This window comes from Ranitomeya variabilis, unplaced genomic scaffold (assembly GCF_051348905.1).
Source record: "Ranitomeya variabilis isolate aRanVar5 unplaced genomic scaffold, aRanVar5.hap1 Scaffold_42, whole genome shotgun sequence".
Taxonomy (NCBI): Eukaryota; Metazoa; Chordata; class Amphibia; order Anura; family Dendrobatidae; genus Ranitomeya; species Ranitomeya variabilis.
This window is the reverse complement of record NW_027508140.1, coordinates 161,686-179,803: the sequence shown is the minus strand read 5'-3', so window position 1 is coordinate 179,803 and position 18,118 is coordinate 161,686. Positions and strand designations below refer to the sequence as shown.

Genomic DNA, 18,118 nt, shown 5'->3' with positions numbered 1-18,118 from the left:
ATTAAGCCAGATTAATAATGGAGAGGAGTCAATTATGACACCTATCCATTATTAATCCAATTGTTGGAAAGGGTTAAAAAACACACACACACATGATTTAAAAGTATTTTAATGCAATAAACACAGCGGTTGTTGTAATAATTTATTGTTCTCTCAATCCATCAGGAACACCCTCGCTTGGAAAAATAATAAACGCACAAGATACATACCTTCTGGTGAACCGTCTCGTCCCACGAAGTAATCCATCTGAAGGGGTTAACTAATATTACAGGCACGAGCCCTGCTAAATGCAGCTGTGCTCCGTGCCTGTAATCCCCGGCAAATGAATGAAATGTAGGTCATTGACCTACATTTCCTTCAGTCGCGGTGATGCGCCCCCTGGTGGATGTCCTCATCTGATCTGGAGCGTGGGAAAAAGTTCCCAGGCTGCAGTTCATGAGAACATCCAGCAGGGGCGCCTCACCGCGACTGAAGGAAATGTAGGTCAATTACCTACATTTCATTCATTTGCCGGGGATTACAGGCACGGAGCACCGCTGCATTTAGCAGGGCTGTGCCTGTAATATTAGTTAACCCCTTCAGATGGATTACTTCGTGGGACGAGACGGTTCACCAGAAGGTATGTATCTTGTGCGTTTATTATTTTTCCAAGCGAGGGTGTTCCTGATGGATTGAGAGAACAATAAATTATTACAACAACCGCTGTGTTTATTTCATTAAAATACTTTTAAATCATGTGTGTGTGTGTTTTTTAACCCTTTCCAACAATTGGATTAATAATGGATAGGTGTCATAATTGACGCCTCTCCATTATTAATCTGGCTTAATGTCACCTTACAATAGCAAGGTGGCATTAACCCTTCATTACCCCATATCCCACCGCTACAGGGAGTGGGAAGAGAGTGGCCAAGTGCCAGAATAGGCGCATCTTCCAGATGTGCCTTTTCTGGGGTGGCTGGGGGCAGATGTTTGTAGCCAGGGGGGGGGCCAATAACCATGGACCCTCTCCTGGCTATTAATATCTGCCCTCAGTCACTGGCTTTACCATTCTGGCGGAGAAAATTGCGCGGGAGCCCACGCCAATTTTTTCCGCCATTTAACCCTTTATTTCAGCAGCTACAGCGCTGAAATTTTGCACATACACACTACTAACATTAGTAGTGTGGAATATGCAAAAAAAAGGGGGATATGAGATGGTTTACTGTATGTAAACCATGTCTCATATCATGTCGGGTTTGTGCAGGAGAAATGAAAAGCCGGCAATTGAATTACCGACTTTTCACTAACAGCGCTGCGTATTTCTCGCAAGTCACACTGCAGGTCCGTGTGGAATCCGTATTTTTCTCGCCCCCATAGACTTTCATTAGCGATTTTTTTGCGCAATACGCTGACAAACGCAGCATGCTGCGATTTTGTACGGCCGTAGAAAGCCGTATATTACGGATCCGTAATATACGGCTGATAGGAGCAGCCCCATTGAGAATAATTGTGCCGTTTATTTTGCGAGTTTTACGGACGTAATTTCTGCGCTCTTACGTCCGTAAAACTCGCTAGTGTGAGGCCGGCCTTAGAAAAATGTGTCTCTTTAATCTTCCAGGGCTGTGATTACTCTTGGGGTGAAGCGTGGCCAGATCTCCACTTATACTGAGAATACAATGAATACTTACTTAAATTAGCGAGAATATGCTGAATACACATTGTAAAGAATTCTTCTTCTCGCGGGGGATCATAGCCCAGATTGACAAAGGCAAATAAAACTCTGTTCAAGTCTGTGGGATGGATCTTAAAAAAACAAACAAAAAAATACATTATTAATCTGACAAATAGTCTTTACTAACACAGTGTGTACATGACATAGTCCAGTAAATGAGAGGGATTTCTGCAATCACAGCATTGATGATCTTTCCTAAGGATACCCCATCAGTGCAAATCACAGCTCAGGGGAGCACTACACCCATCAATCTGCTACTGCTGGGTCATCAGTGATAGCTAATGATAAAGTGATCGCAGAGAAAATTGTCTGTTTGCCATTAATGTGCTGGATCAGATTTTCATCCATTTTTAATCTGTAAGTCCGTTGTTTTTTTGCTTTTTCCTCCATTGTGGCATTTTATTTTCTTGTATTTTTTTTTCACAGACCATGACCGCGTATCGCCAATGCAGGATCCTGTTAGACATGAATCCTCAACCCCAACTACCTTGCTCCCTATTAAAACCATACCCTTTTACCTACCCAATGAATTGACACAAAGACATAAATTTCTTTTGGATAATTTGGCCACAGCGGCCATTTTATTAACAAACAAATACATTAATAACAAATGTAAACATTGTAAATATAAAAACCTCGAGGGGAGGGTTCTTGGAGCAAAAAATCTGGCTCATAATAGGCCGAAAGCCTACCACAAAATTTAACCGAAAAACACGTATTTACCCTCAGCCGTAACCACCAGCTCGAGGGCACCATGTAACCCGTTTCGGGCAAACCAACCCCAAAGCTCCCGAGGTAAACACCCCGTCCAGAGCCTGTAACAAAAGCCAGATCAACCCTCTAAGCATCATCACCAACTCCAAGAACCCCACCCCCCGCCAATCCGCCACTGTGACGATAATAACAAAAAATTCGTTCACCTGATAAATAGAACATAAAAAATTGCAAACAAAATTAAAATAACAAAACACGAAGACCCCCACCAAAATTATGTTCCCTCGGATTGCCACCAAACGAAGGGAGGGTGGGAGGGACTCAACTTTGGCTGTCTCTAACTGACTGACCCCCTTTCCCGCACTTTTCCCAGGTCCCCCCCTCCCAATCCCATAGAATTCCCTGCCCCATTTGCTATCCACCAATCCTGAGCCTCCCATTCTAACTTTTTAAAAGAAAATTACTACCCTGCTCACCATGGCAACGCAGTCATGTGGGGGCTTCCTTTTAGCTGCGCCCCATACAGTCCCCCCTCTTGACCGCGTATCGCCAATGCAGGATCCTGTTAGACATGAATCCTCAACCCCAACTTCCTTGCTCCCTATTAAAACCATACCCTTTTACCTACCCAATGAATTGACACAAAGACATAAATTTCTTTTGGATAATTTGGCCACAGCGGCCATTTTATTAACAAACAAATACATTAATAACAAATGTAAACATTGTAAATATAAAAACCTCGAGGGGAGGGTTCTTGGAGCAAAAAATCTGGCTCATAATAGGCCGAAAGCCTACCACAAAATTTAACCGAAAAACACGTATTTACCCTCAGCCGTAACCACCAGCTCGAGGGCACCATGTAACCCGTTTCGGGCAAACCAACCCCAAAGCTCCCGAGGTAAACACCCCGTCCAGAGCCTGTAACAAAAGCCAGATCAACCCTCTAAGCATCATCACCAACTCCAAGAACCCTACCCCCCGCCACACACGAACAGCCCTGACCACCTCAGGCTCGTGAGTGCCCCACCATCGCCAAAGCTCTTTCTACACCTTCCTGCAGACCGAGCGCCCATAAATCCATACCTATCTCGTTAAGGTGCACTCCATCATCTCACCAGAAATTCCCAACCCCGGCCTCCAGCTCAAAGTGTCTAATGGCAATACCACCGTTCCGCGACACAAAACTCGCCACCGACCTGTTCAATTTCACCCTGGCCCTGTTAATCCCTTTTTGGGAACGGGCCTCCCGCCACGTCCGGCGTGGCACAATGTCCGACCACACCGTCAGAATACCAGGGAAAGAAACCCACAGTCTCAGAAAATCGAAACGGATATCCCGAATCAATTCCCTCACTGGTTTTGCCCCCAAATCGTTACCTCCCAAGTGAACCACCAAGATGTCCGGGGGGCGATCCAGGCGTGTGGCACGGGAGAATTCCGACAAAAAACTACGCCACAACATACCACGACGACCCATCCAACGAATAACCACTGCCTCCCGACCAAAACCCAGTTGCCTACCATTCAACCTAGCGTCAGCCCGGAGGGCACCCCAGTAAACGAAAGAGTGTCCAACAATCCAAGCCAAGGAGGGGGGCCGACCTGTAAAACATAACCACAATTAACAAAAAACACCAAAAACACACCTCAACTTGCCGAATCAATGTCGCACATAAGACAGGTAACGATTAGAACTCCACCTGCCTATCTTCTTAATCACCTCCAGCCCCAGGCCCAAACCATCGGCCTCGGACGCAGCCCCAATCCGAAAAGAGTGCGAACCGAAATTTTCCGGATTAACACCCAAATATTCCAAGCCTCTCTTCAAAATAGCTACAAACTGGAAACGTGACAGAAAATCCCCTCCTTGGTGTTGTAACAAAGGACCAGACCTGACCAGGCACAAATTCCAATAAGCCTCCAAACAGTGTTGCGGGCACATACCGCTACCATCCACCCTTCCTAAAACTACCTTCTTTCCCCTGCCCAGCTGGTCCGTCTTCGATTGCCGTATCCAGAAAGCAATACCACCATCCCAAAAACCCATATCTTCCGCCAAAAGACCACCTGACCTGTCCCTGCTCGGGGAAACCAATTCCCCCAAACGCAAGGCACCAAAAAACGCTAAAGAAAAAGCCAAACGAAACAGTACCACCTCAAACTGAGAAGAACAAATGAAAACCAAGGCCTCGCCTAACCTCTGCAACGTTCCAAAAGAAATGGGCCTACGCTTATCAAAAGTTACATTACCCTTACGAAAACCCTTCAACGCCTGCCGTATCACAAAGTCTTTCGTAACGTCCCTTAACCCTTGAAGCTGAAAACCGAAAACCAAACCTGCAATGAACTTATTCAACCTAGACACAGACCAACCCCATTCCACCACCTTACCTATCAGGGCCAATAACGCCATTGTCCTATCGCCATCAGACTCAGTCGGGCCACATTGAGCCAACCAACCTTCCCACATAGCCCAGGATGCCGTGTAATCCAACCAAGTCCTATTTGACACTGAAGCTTGAATCAGTCGGCCTCCCGTTCCATAACAACCTGCCACAGCTGCAAAGGACATGCCGCTCCTGTCGCCTCCGAATCTGGAGCCAATTCCCGGAAACGGTCCCACTGCAAACGAGACAACGCGTCAGCTATGTTGTTCTGAACGCCTGGCACGTGCACCGCCGAAATCCATGCATTCAACTCCAAGCATTTTAACACCAACTCCCTGACAAGCCTGATCACTGGGAGGGAAGAAGAAGATAAGCTGTTAATCACAGACACCACGCTTGAGTTATCGCAATGAAAACGGACGCGCCGGTCTCTAAAATTGTCGCCCCAAATAAACACCGACACCACAATTGGAAACAGTTCTAACAACGTCAAATTCTTGGTAAGCCCCCTCTTTTTCCAATCTTCAGGCCACACACCCATACTCCATTTTCCTCCACAATAGGCACCATAACCAACTCCACCTGCTGCGTCCGTGTAGATCTCACAGTCAAATGCATTGACATCTTCCCACTGAATAAGCGACCTGCCGTTATAGCTAACCAAAAAACGTTGCCAAACAAGAAGGTCATCCTTATGCTCTCTACCCAAACGAATAAAATGGTGGGCTGACCGAACACCAGCAGTCGCCCTGGACAGTCTGCGGCAAAAAATCCTGCCCATCGGCATAATACGGCAAGCAAAATTCAGGCGGCCCAGCAACGACTGCAACTCCTTCAAGGTAGCCTTCCGCATTTTACTGATCCTGTCCACTTCTTGCTTAAGCAACAGCAATTTATCGTCAGGCAACCTACATTCCATTTTTTCGGAATCAATGAGAATCCCGAGAAAACTCAAAACCTTGCAGGGGCCCTCCGTTTTATCCTGCGCCAAAGGAACACCGAACTGTCCGGCCACCCATTCCATGGTGGCAAGTAGATGACCACACACCGCGGAATCCGGTGGACCAACAAACAAAAAATCATCCAAGTAGTGGATGACAGAAGGAACGGCTGAAACGTCTCTCACTACCCATTCCAAAAAGGTACTGAAAGTCTCAAACAATGCACACGAAATCGAGCATCCCATGGGCAAACACCTATCCAAGTAAAAACCCCCTTCCCAACAACAACCTAACAAAGGAATGCTCTGTGGGTGCACCGGCAGAAGCCGAAAGGCCGACTCAATGTCTGTTTTTGCCAACAAGGCCCCGGGCCCGTACCTGCGCACCCACTTTACCGCCGCATCAAAAGAGGTGTAAACAACAGAACACAACTCGTCCGCAATCCCGTCATTAACCGACGCACCCTTGGGATAAGACAGGTGCTGAATCAGCCGGAACTTATTCGGCTCCTTCTTAGGCACCACCCTAAGCGGGGAAACAATTACGTCAGCCATAGGCAGCGAACTAAACGGCCCCGCCATTCTTCCCAATTCAACCTCTTTTGCCAGCTTAGCCGAAACAATCTCCGAATGCAAACTAGCCGATCTCAAGTTTTTCGTAGAAAAAGGGACAACATGCGTCGGGTGAGGGATCTTAAACCCCTCAAGAAAACCTTCTCTAATAACCTCTGCCTTGAGAGAATCCGGGTATCTATTTAGATAGGGGGCCATCTTTTGAAGCCTCACCGGAGTCTCCCCCTTGACCGCCACCCACGGATGGCTTGCCCCGTGATTTCTTAAAACATTTAGCGGCCCCATGTGAGGCCCCGCTACAGTGGGAGCACACATGTTTAAACTTACAGGTTGCGCCAAACTTACACTGGCCGTCGTTAAACTGCCAGCATGTCCCCGTCTTTTCCTTAGCCTGTGACCCCTGACCTCCTCCACCTTGTCCTGACTGCTGACCGCTACCCCCTCCGCCCCCTTGAAAGGACTGCCCGTAACGCACCGGTGCCATAACCTTCAACCACAATCCAATGTCCTTTTGATCCCATCTTATCTCGGGCCTCACCGCCTTGCGCTGCCTGAACTGTTCATCGTATCGCAGCCAAGCCTGGCCCCCATAGGTACGATGCGCTTCACCAATAGACTCCAAATAACAGAAAAGGCCCGAGCAATTCTCTGGGGCTTTCTCCCCTATCATGCTCGCCAGAATGTTAAATGCCTGCTGCCAGTTAACAAATGTCTGAGGAATAAGGCGCCAACGCCTCTTTTCCTCCTCCTCCTTTTTACTATCATCTTTCTTTCCTTTATCCAAATTAAATTTTTCTAAAGGAAGGAGAGAGAAAATCTCGACGTATTCGTCTTTCCAAATCTTTTCCTTCACCTCCTTCTTCAAATGGGCCCCCAGCGGGCCCTCAAAGCACACAAAAACCTCACCTTTTGCCCTATCATCTAACTTGACGGTATCGCCCCTCCCCGTTTCGGTTTGTACCGACACCGACACACCGGCCGCTGAGGACAGCGGCCCGCTAACGGAACTTGCAATCTCGCTCGGACCCCCAACTCCACAACCGGCAACCGACACCCAAGCCCCAGCGGGCGACGCTCGGGCACTATCCGCAACCCCGCCATCCAATCTTCTCAAGATCTGTGACATACCCGCCAAAAGTTCTCTAATACCCGGAACCTCACCACCACCCAAACTCCGCTCAACAGACCCCGAAACACCCGCCACCGGAAAAGGACTGGACATATACTCACGGGGCTGCGCAGGTGCTGTGTCCCCACCAGCCGTGCCTCCTGAAGCCTGCCGATCGCTTTCGTCACGATGCTCGCTCCCTGAGTCGTCGCTGTTGCTCCTCTGCCCCAGGCCCGCGCCCCTGGCCTCCACGTCACCAGGGGGGACCGAGACTGGCGAAGGCGACCGCTCCCTCGACCTCCTGCTGGACCTGGATCTGGCAGCTTGCATAAGTCCCCTGGGTGCCGCAGCCGGACCATCCGCTCTGTGCGCCGCTCCTGCGCTGCCTCGACCACGTGCTCCTTGCCGCGGTGATGCCACTGGCCTGGCCGCCATCCTGCTGCGCCGTCCTGTCCCAGAGCCAGGTGCACCGTGCGGCAGAGGTCTAGGTGCACCCGCCGCAGTACTTCCCGGGTCCCGGCTCCTGTCAGCTGCTGCCGCTGCTGCGCTCCTACCGCGCACCGTCCCTGGAGTCACCGCCGCTGGAGCAGCTCCCCGGCGGGTCTGGAGTGCAGATGTCGGCGCTGCAGCGCTCCCGCGCCCCCTGCCAGGCCGAACCGGAAGTGCGGCCATAACATCCGGTGAAGCGCCGGCGTCCTGCCGCGCCTGCCCAGCTCCCGCAGCGCCTCGTCGTCTCGCGCCGGCAGGGCCGCCGAGTGGATTCCTGCCGGAGGGGGGGGCGGGCGGTGTGGCTGCGCCGCGTCCCCCAGCCCCCGCAGGGTCCCGTGAGGGGCTCCGCGGCCTGCGCCTGCCGCGCGGTGTGGTATCCGGGGACAGCCTCTCGGGCGGCCTCGACCTCCTGGAACTCCGGCCCCGGCTCCCGCTGTCCTGGCTGTCACTGCCTCCTAGCAGCCCAGTGAGCTGCTCTTCAAGCCATCCGGCCCTCCTGGATCTTGCCTCCCTGCGAAGCCGAGCGACCAAGCTGTCCACCGCGGCCATGGTGAGTAACGCTGCGGCAGCTGGTCCACTCACTTTGGCTGTCTCTAACTGACTGACCCCCTTTCCCGCACTTTTCCCAGGTCCCCCCCTCCCAATCCCATAGAATTCCCCGCCCCATTTGCTATCCACCAATCCTGAGCCTCCCATTCTAACTTTTTAAAAGAAAATTACTACCCTGCTCCCCATGGCAACGCAGTCATGTGGGGGCTTCCTTTTAGCTGCGCCCCATACAGCCCCCCCTCTATAGACTTGCATCAGAGAATTTGATCCATGATTCAGATCAAAAGTGGCCATATCTCAGTTTGGTTTTTTGCAGGCACTGCAAAAAAGCAAAACATACATGTAAACAGCCCCATAGACTATAATAGGTACATGATCTGTGAGAAACACTGAGAACATGTATGAAAAAAACCAGACGTCTGAGACCTAAGGGCGCAGTCAGACGACCATATAAATTGGACTGTGATTGGACCACAATGCAAAGACTGTCCAGCGGCTCTACCGACCTGAGCATGATGGCTGTACAGGAAAACATGAAGCGGTCACGCTCAGGTCGGGAGAGCCGCCGGCCAGTCTGTGAATTGTGGTCCGATCACAGTCCAATTTATTCGGTCATCTGATTGTGTCCTAAGAGTACAAGTATTGACTGGTAGAACAGTAACACCAAATCCTTCATTTAAAGGAATTGTCTCATCTATAGTGGCCAAAAGTGCTTGTAAAAACAATTTACTTCTTACTTTAAAATCCTCTCCGTTTGCAATAATGGAAGGAGTTTTAATTCTATAGTTTACTGCTCATTGTTTAGGTTACCAGCCACTTCTGCAGCTTGTCAGAAGTGTCCAGTTTCCCAGACAAGCAGCATGCACATCTGCCTCTGCAGGCCATCTGGACCTTAGGAGCGCACCACTGTCCCCTGTCCCCTTACCCCATTGCAAGCGAAAAATCGGGAGGCAGGGGAGATGGGTGCTACCAAAGATACATGATGAGAGATTCCTCCAGGAAATCCTTAAAGGGATTAACAGAGGAACAACAATGAAAAGATGCCCCAGAATAATTATTACATGGGGGTACTATAGTGTAACACACAGGACTGGTGCTCTTTAAGCCGCCCCTAGACAGCTGTCAGGTGCACGCACTGAATAGACCTTTGGCCACCAGATGTTTAGTTTGGGCCAGTGACTGGCCTTCCAATCTGAACCCACGGGGCTTCTACCTTTGTGACATTCTCCATGGTGACTTCTGCGATCTTGTTCAGAACCGGAGGACACAGAGTATTACAGTAACTAATAACCAGCGCCAGAAACGGTGCGTTCCTCCAGGTGACCTGGTGCAGCAGGCGCTGGCAGGTGAGCAGGATGTCGTCTATCAGCATATTCTGCAGCCACTGCCCGTTCATCACGTACGTCAGCTCATTCAACAGATGATCAGTGTCGTCCATATTCTTCACTCTCTCCAGTCCGTATCGGCTCACTTTATGGAGGAGTTTCTCATACATCCCGGATTTATTCTGCCTGGACAGCTGGGCGGGCTGTAACCACCGGATGACGCTGTTCGCGATGCTATTCAGGTCGCTGAGGTCACACTGGGGAATGACGTCGTCAATCTTTCTAAGGACGGCTTCATCCACTCTAGTAAGGGTCAGCAGCGACAGTGACCTGGTCATCATAACCACCATAGATGGGACATGAGACGTCTTCATAAAGCTACGGGAAGGGACATTTCAGGCACCAAAAACAAGTCACCATCTCAGAATCAAATCATTTATACATGTGACAAAGGGAACAAAAAGAAGCCACCAAAACCCTCAAAACACATTAATGTGGGCTTTATTTTTGTGGTTTCCCCAGGCAAAAGATAAAATAAAAGGTCCATAGAACAAAAATGTCACGTATTTATTAAAAACAAACAAAAAAAAAAAAAACACACTTTGTGATGAGTGTCACTCCAAAATTACTAATTAAAATAAGCCTTATAAAATAGTCCTTATACAACCCATATGTTTGTAGTAATAAACTATTATTGTTGAGCATATTTATGTTAAAATCCGGGTGTCCGTTGTTGGCACGGCCAAGATATTTTTTTGCCTCCTGTGTTGATTGACAGCGCTCGCTTGGGGAAAGCACACAATGTAGCAGCAGGAGCCAGCGCACGCGCTCACAGATCTCTCTCCTCTCTGCTGCGGCCATACGATTTTCCTCCCTCTTCTTTCTTTAACGCTTCTTGCTCGCCACACTTCTGCATCTTTCCGTGGAGCGAGCAGCCACAGCAGAGGAGAGAGGTCAGTGAGCGCGGTCGGTGAGCGCGCACAGGCCTCTGCAGTTACACTGTGCGCATGCACGCTGGAGGACTCCCCAATGTCACCTTGACCAGTAGCGGACATACCATTGGTGCAACCAGTGCAGCCGCACAGGGGCCCGAGAGGTCCGGGGGCCACTGCTTTCCCCAAACCAGGTGGCATTGTGCATTATAAGGAGCTCTCCGGCTGCAGATGGTCCATATATTGTTCTTGCACAGGGGCCTCTGCTGTCTGTGTCCGCTCCTGGCCCTCACGGTATACCAGTCATATGTTTGTATTCTTATTAGTGACCTTGTCTTACCCACATGGTAAACCCAGCGCCATTCTAATAGGGCCGTCCACATGTCCCTTTAACCCGATTACTCGCCACACATGCATGGAAATTGCACTTACGCAGTTAGACGTTTTTGTAGATCCGCAAACAGTTGATAGTTTTGGCAGGGCAGGCAAACCACGGCATCTGTGAGCTTACATAGATACAGGCGATGGTAATGATCCAGATTGTCCTGGATGGCGGAGCAGATCCTGAACAGAGAGAAAAACGAAAAGATCACACATCATCAAGCAACATAACGAGACTCCATCCACAGCCGTGCCACGTCCTCATCCAGAAGGGACGCTCCCACACAGTGTGCCGTGTGTGGCAGAACAAATTTCACCCGGACCACAAGCCCCACTGACGTACATATGGGTTTTTGTAACTTTGATGGCAAAAACGACACAACACACTGCGCCAGTGTCATCAATAAGTTAGGAAACGGCCGACAGAGTCTCTAATAAGTGGTGGACGCTCCTTGCTCCACTGTAAAGATGCTTCAAGAATGTGCACCATATAAAATGGTTCATAGGTTTGTAAAGGCCCCATATACCGTGAGGGTCGGCCAAGCGTTCATCTGGCCATCAGCTCGCTCTCACTCTATTCCCCCCATGGACATGAATGCTCAGTAGGGTGGCTCATGCATTGAGGAGTGGAGAAATCCACCATCGGACTCATCGGTCTGTACATCAAAGGGATCAGGCAAAAAAAAAAATAAAACCTCTCAGTACTTATTTGCTAGGAGGAGAATACTAAGAGCCTGAAATGGCTGATTACAGGGAACAACAGCTTGCATCCATCTGAACAGTAAATGGAAATATGGCAGGATTCAGACATCCATATATTATGATCCAGGTATGGACCGAATTGGCCGAGGATCTCCTGGCCTCACACATGTATAGTTGGGTCAGCAGACCCTCGCTGGGGTGCAGCCCGTACCCGGACCGTGATAATATGGACAATATCAGATTGGACAGGAAGGATCCAGCTCCAAACCATTCACGGCTTAGAGAATCCACTTACTTCTGAATGAGGATTGGGTTCTTGCACTCAGCCTCCGCCATGGTCTCCAGCACGTACACCAGACTGATGTGATGGATCTTACCTGCCAGTATGACAAGGTCGTCTTCAAGCCTGGAGGGAACAAAGGAGCTCAAACCTTTACAAATCCAACATTTGGCACTTGTTTCCAGTACTGAATTCCTAGATTAGACTACAAAATAATCAGGAGCTTCCTCTAATTAGGGAATACGAGTTCTATTTGAGTATTATCATTGCATTATGGGATTTTTTCTGTTGGTTCAGGGCTGATACGTAGTATCCCTTTAAGGGGCCGATACATCACATCCCTTTAAGGGGCCCACTCACCTATTTCTTATCTCTTGAGAAGCCATCGGAAATAAGGCACAAAATATTTTTCCGAAATGATCCGCATTATTCCATAGGTTTGATATTTCGAGCAGAGAAAATTTTGCCATCACCTGAAACTCGTACTGCTTGAAAGCCATTTGCCGGTAGAGGCCGCTGACGATGCACATGGTGTCCGTGCTCATTTTATTCTTGTCCCGCACAAAAATCTGATTGCATTTATCCAAGAGGGGCTGGTAGTCATACTTCATAAGGCACAGAAACTGGACGACCCGGCGCACGCTGTGCACATCTATGTAGTTATCCCCCTCCATTAAGGATTCTGCCTTGCTGATCAGTCGGTGCTGCAACCGCTTAGAGGTGCCTGGGAATGTCTTCATCATAAGACTGGACAGGTATCTGGAAAAGGATTAAAAAGGATCATGAATGTGATCTATAGCACATATGAAGTGTGTGATATAGAGAGTGGCTTGCAAAATGAGTTAACTGAGAGTCCATCAGTGAGCTTATCCTGACACCCTACGCAGAAAGCAGCCAATCAGAGGTGTGGGCCGGGTTATACAGAGCTCAGTATTTAGAGCACTGCAAGATCTGCAGCAGAGAAAACAGGAACTTTATCAAAACTACAGCAAGCAGCCCAGTAAGTGACACATCGCTGGAATCAGAGTCTCTGCCCCTCCATCATACTGCACTCAGATGGGTCAAAATCAGACATAACCCACATTTTTTCCCGCAGAGTCCGATAAAAAGATTAAATAAATTTTGGACATGTGCACAGCCCTATTGAATATCATAGTTACGAGCGCTACAAGTGAAAACTACACATAGCACTCATCTGAGAAAATACGTCTTATGCACGAGCCCAAATAGCAAGTTAATCAAACTAATCTCCCTGCTCTAAGTATCAGCAGAGAGGTAACGCGGGATCGGCATTGGCTTCAGCAGGGAAGTTATACTTATTTTGTTATTTTACAGCATTTCCAGATTTGGCTTTTTTTAAAAAAAAAAAAAAAAAAAAAAAACAGTTAAGCACGTTAATTTTTTTCCCTTTTCAGCATTCTAGAATTTTTTTTTCATTGTTTTCATTCGCGTGTCACCACAGGTCAATATGGTCTTATTTTTGTAGACAAGTACTATTTTGCCTTACGCATTTATTAGTAATATTTTTAACATCAGACAGTAAATGGAAGTCTTAGGGTATGTGTCCACGGTCAGGTTTGCTTCAGGCTTTGGTCAGGATTTTATGCAGGTAAAATCCTGACCAAAAATGCACCTGAGGTCACTGGCAGGTCACCTGCGGTGTTCCTGCGTGTTTTGCTCATAGTAGCAACATGCTGCGTTCTGAAAAAACGCTCCGCATGTGCGTTTTCGCAGGAAAAACGCATGCGTTTTTTAATGCACAGTGGAGACGGGATTTCATTAAATCCCCTCCACTATGCTGGAACATCTGGACGCTGCGTTTTTGATGCTGCGGCTCAGCGCTGCGTCAAAAACGCAGCGTTTCCTGAACGTGGATACATACCCTTACATTTAAAAAATGATGTTTTATTTTTGTTATTTTTTTTTTTTTATTAGTTAGTGTGTGGGGTGATGACATTGAAGGATAGTTGCACCAGTCTCTGCCTATAGAAATCCATGGGTGAAAAAGAAATTAAAACAAATATACATATGCAAGATTCAGTAGAAAAATAACAACAAGGCTGGAATTTGGGGGCGTGTCCTATTAGAACACCAGAGGCAGAGCTGACGGAGCCAAGATGGCTGCTCCCATGAGCTGTATTTACCACGACTTTGGCGGAACTAAAATGACTGTTTAACAGTCCTATTGCTTCCAAAGGTAATTTATTGTATATTTAGTTATATGTGCTATCTCTCCGCTGTAAAATAACTTGATATGTTTGACAGTGATGCGTCCACTTTAAGGGGTCAATGGGGACCACTCCTCGTTAGCTTCTTAAAGGAAACCTGTCAGGTCACTCAGGACTCGCAAACTGCTGACATGATGATTTACTTGCCATAATCCAGCAATAAAATCATGCCCTTCCTGTAGCATAAAGTTATGCATATCCTCCACATTTGTATTGCCCTCATTCACTATCCGGATAGTTCTATGAAAACAACACCTCTGGTCAGAGATAACTCACATCCTGAGGAGGAGTTTTCCCCTTTGGAGTCGACCCATCACCAAACATATCAGGTTATACTACAATAGGGAAGTAGTAGATATAAGTAAATAGGAATAAATTACCTTTGGAAACATAAGGACTGTGAAGACAATTATTTCAGCTCTGAGAGAGCCACTGTGACCTGACAGGATCCCTTTAAATCACTTCCAGTAGTCTTAGATACTGGTGACCGCTTACCAGAGGCGTAGCTAGGGTTTTGGTCCAGGGGGGGCGAAGCTTCTGAGTGGGCCCCTAACCAGGTAACCTTAAGTACAACTTGATGACGCCCCCTAATAGGGGAGGAGAACCTCAGCAAACTGCGCTGTTACTGAAGATAATCTCTATATAACGACCAAGATGGATATTACCGCCATATGGTCAGTGGTAGATACCAGTCCTACAGAACATATAAGAGATCACAGCACAGTTACAGATAATGACTTACCGTTGACATTCTTTATGATGGAATCGTCACTTTTCCCGTCTTTTCCATCTGGCCCAGACCGACATGACAACTTCTTCCAGCAACAACTCGTCTGCAGAAAAAAAAACAAGGACACGTTTCACTTCTTATATTCCAGCCATCACCATCTATTCCCAACCTGCACAAACCCCTCATCCTGCTGCTACCCCAATACTGAGCACCTGCTGCCATAATTGTCCCTATTACTGCACCTGATACCCCAATACTGAGCCGCTGCTGCCGTATGTGTCCCTATTACTGCACCTGATACCCCAATACTGAGCCGCTGCTGGTGTATATGTCCATATTACTGCACCTGATACCCCAATACTGAGCCGCTGCTGCCGTATGTGTCCCTATTACTGCCCCTGATACCCCAATACTGAGCCGCTGCTGCCGTATGTGTCCCTATTACTGCCCCAGATACCTCAATACTGAGCCGCTGCTGCCATATGTGTCCCTATTACTGCACCTGCTGTGTGGTTCTCTGTACCCTCTAAATTCTAAAGCACCCCTCTACAATATAGTAATGACGAGTGCAAGTGCCCTAGAAAACAGAGCCCACATTTTGCCCCCTAGAAAGTAACAATGCCCTCTGTGTGCCCCTTGGATAGTCACAGTAACCTGAGTTATCCTATTACAATAAGTGCCCACTTTACATTTAATAATGTCCCGAGTCTCCCCCCCCCCTATACACAGTATAATGCCCCCTAACTGTATAGGACCACCCACACATTATACTGACCCCTTAGTAGCCTTCAAACTGTTTGATGGCTCCAACTCTGTAATCCCCACACTGTATGATGGCCCCATAGATAACCTCCATATAGTATAATGTGCCAGATAGTCCTCAATATAGCACAAGGCAGCACCCCTATAGGCAGACCCTGTAGTTTACAGCAGCACCCCCCATAGGCAGACTCTGTAGTATAAGGCAGCCCCCCCCCATAGGCAGATCCTGTAGATAAGGCAGCACTCCCCCCCATAGGCAGATCCTGTAGATAAGGCAGCACTCCCCCCCCCCATAGGCAGATACTGAAGATAAGGCAGCACTCCCCCCCATAGGAAGATACTGTAGATAAGGCAGCACTCCCCCCTATAGGCAGATACTGAAGATAAGGCAGCACTCCCCCCCCTATAGGCAGATACTGAAGATAAGGCAGCACTCCCCCCCCCCTATAGGCAGATACTGAAGATAAGGCAGCACTCCCCCCCCATAGGCAGATCCTGTAGATAAGGCAGCACTCCCCCCCATAGGAAGATACTGTAGATAAGGCAGCACTCCCCCCCTATAGGCAGATACTGAAGATAAGGCAGCACTCCCCCCCCCTATAGGCAGATACTGAAGATAAGGCAGCACTCCCCCCCCCTATAGGCAGATACTGAAGATAAGGCAGCACTCCCCCCCCCCTATAGGCAGATACTGAAGATAAGGCAGCACTCCCCCCCCCATAGGCAGATACTGAAGATAAGGCAGCACTCCCCCCCTATAGGCAGATACTGAAGATAAGGCAGCACTCCCCCCCCTATAGGCAGATACTGAAGATAAGGCAGCACTCCCCCCCCTATAGGCAGATACTGAAGATAAGGCAGCACTCCCCCCCCTATAGGCAGATACTGAAGATAAGGCAGCACTCCCCCCCCCCCTATAGGCAGATACTGAAGATAAGGCAGCACTCCCCCCTCTATAGGCAGATACTGAAGATAAGGCACCACCCCCCCCCCTATAGGCAGATACTGAAGATAAGGCAGCACTCCCCCCCCTATAGGCAGATACTGAAGATAAGGCAGCACTCCCCCCCCTATAGGCAGATACTGAAGATAAGGCAGCACTCCCCCCCCCCTATAGGCAGATACTGAAGATAAGGCAGCACTCCCCCCCCCCTATAGGCAGATACTGAAGATAAGGCAGCACCCCCCCCCCTATAGGCAGATACTGAAGATAAGGCAGCACTCCCCCCTCTATAGGCAGATACTGAAGATAAGGCAGCACCCCCCCCCCTATAGGCAGATACTGAAGATAAGGCAGCACTCCCCCCCCTATAGGCAGATACTGAAGATAAGGCAGCACTCCCCCCCCCCCCCATAGGCAGATACTGAAGATAAGGCAGCACTCCCCCCCTATAGGCAGATACTGAAGATAAGGCAGCACTCCCCCCCCTATAGGCAGATACTGAAGATAAGGCAGCCCCCATAAAAACACAGTAAATACTCACCTCTCTAACTCCTTGTTCCAGCGGCGCTCCCTGCTCCCGCTCATCTGACAGCGGGCGCTGGGTGGTGACGTCATCGCGCCCGCTGTCAGACAGTGTGGGGGATGATGGGAAGAGCGCAGCGCTCCTTCCCTCATCACTGCGGTGAGCTGTATCGGCCTCCGATACAGCTCACCATGCGATGACGGGCGGGGGGCCCACTGCTGGCACCGGGCCCCCCCCCCGCCTGCTCAGGGGCCCCATAGCGGCAGAGCAGGGGATCGATTCTCCCTGCTCTGCCGCAGAATGTAACTGCATCGGCGCGCTGCGCACGCCGATGCAGTTACAGTAGCGTAGCTCCCGGTGGGCCCCCTCAGAGTGCGGGGCCCGGGGCGATGGCCCCCTCTGCCCCCCTGGTAGCTACGCTACTGCCGCTTACCTAATATTTTGTATGTTCTCCAGGCCCGTGTTCAGGGCATTGGCTACCTTTCCCATTAACGGACTGCTGCCCAGATCTAGTTTCTCCAAACAAACTGAGAATTTCGACAACGTCTCCGGTTCAAACCTGAAACTGGTAAAAACATACAATCAATCATATAAATACAAAATAACAAACAATGCGCCATACAGTTATATAGGATAAAATCCAAAAGATTTCTTTATAAAAAAGTAATTTATTGATCTAACTTTTTAGGTTTCGTTTTTCCAGTCCGCAGTTGCAAAAGTGCAGGACTCCACTGTCCTGGCTGTGCATCTTGTCTCATGTTTACGATGCTACAATGAAATGCTATGACGTGTATACTAGTGGGAGAAGAGGGATACAATGCGGAAAACCTTTGGGCAA

The 18,118-nt window shown here is 48.8% G+C and overlaps 1 protein-coding gene across 1 annotated transcript in view; it reads right to left on the bottom strand.

Moving 5' to 3' along the window:
- LOC143790626 (FAST kinase domain-containing protein 1, mitochondrial-like) overlaps positions 1 to 18,038 on the bottom strand; it is a 32,826-nt gene extending 14,788 nt beyond the window's left edge. Inside the window, exons 1-7 of the mRNA XM_077279139.1 lie at positions 17,962 to 18,038; positions 17,714 to 17,845; positions 12,455 to 12,853; positions 12,110 to 12,220; positions 11,164 to 11,295; positions 9,688 to 10,177; positions 1,668 to 1,782 (exon numbers count right to left, since the gene is read on the bottom strand). Of these exons, the coding sequence (XP_077135254.1) occupies positions 1,668 to 1,782; positions 9,688 to 10,177; positions 11,164 to 11,295; positions 12,110 to 12,220; positions 12,455 to 12,853; positions 17,714 to 17,845; positions 17,962 to 18,038 (1,456 nt within the window). The remainder of the gene's footprint in view (positions 1 to 1,667; positions 1,783 to 9,687; positions 10,178 to 11,163; positions 11,296 to 12,109; positions 12,221 to 12,454; positions 12,854 to 17,713; positions 17,846 to 17,961) is intronic.
- Between the last annotated feature and the right edge of the window lie 80 nt (positions 18,039 to 18,118).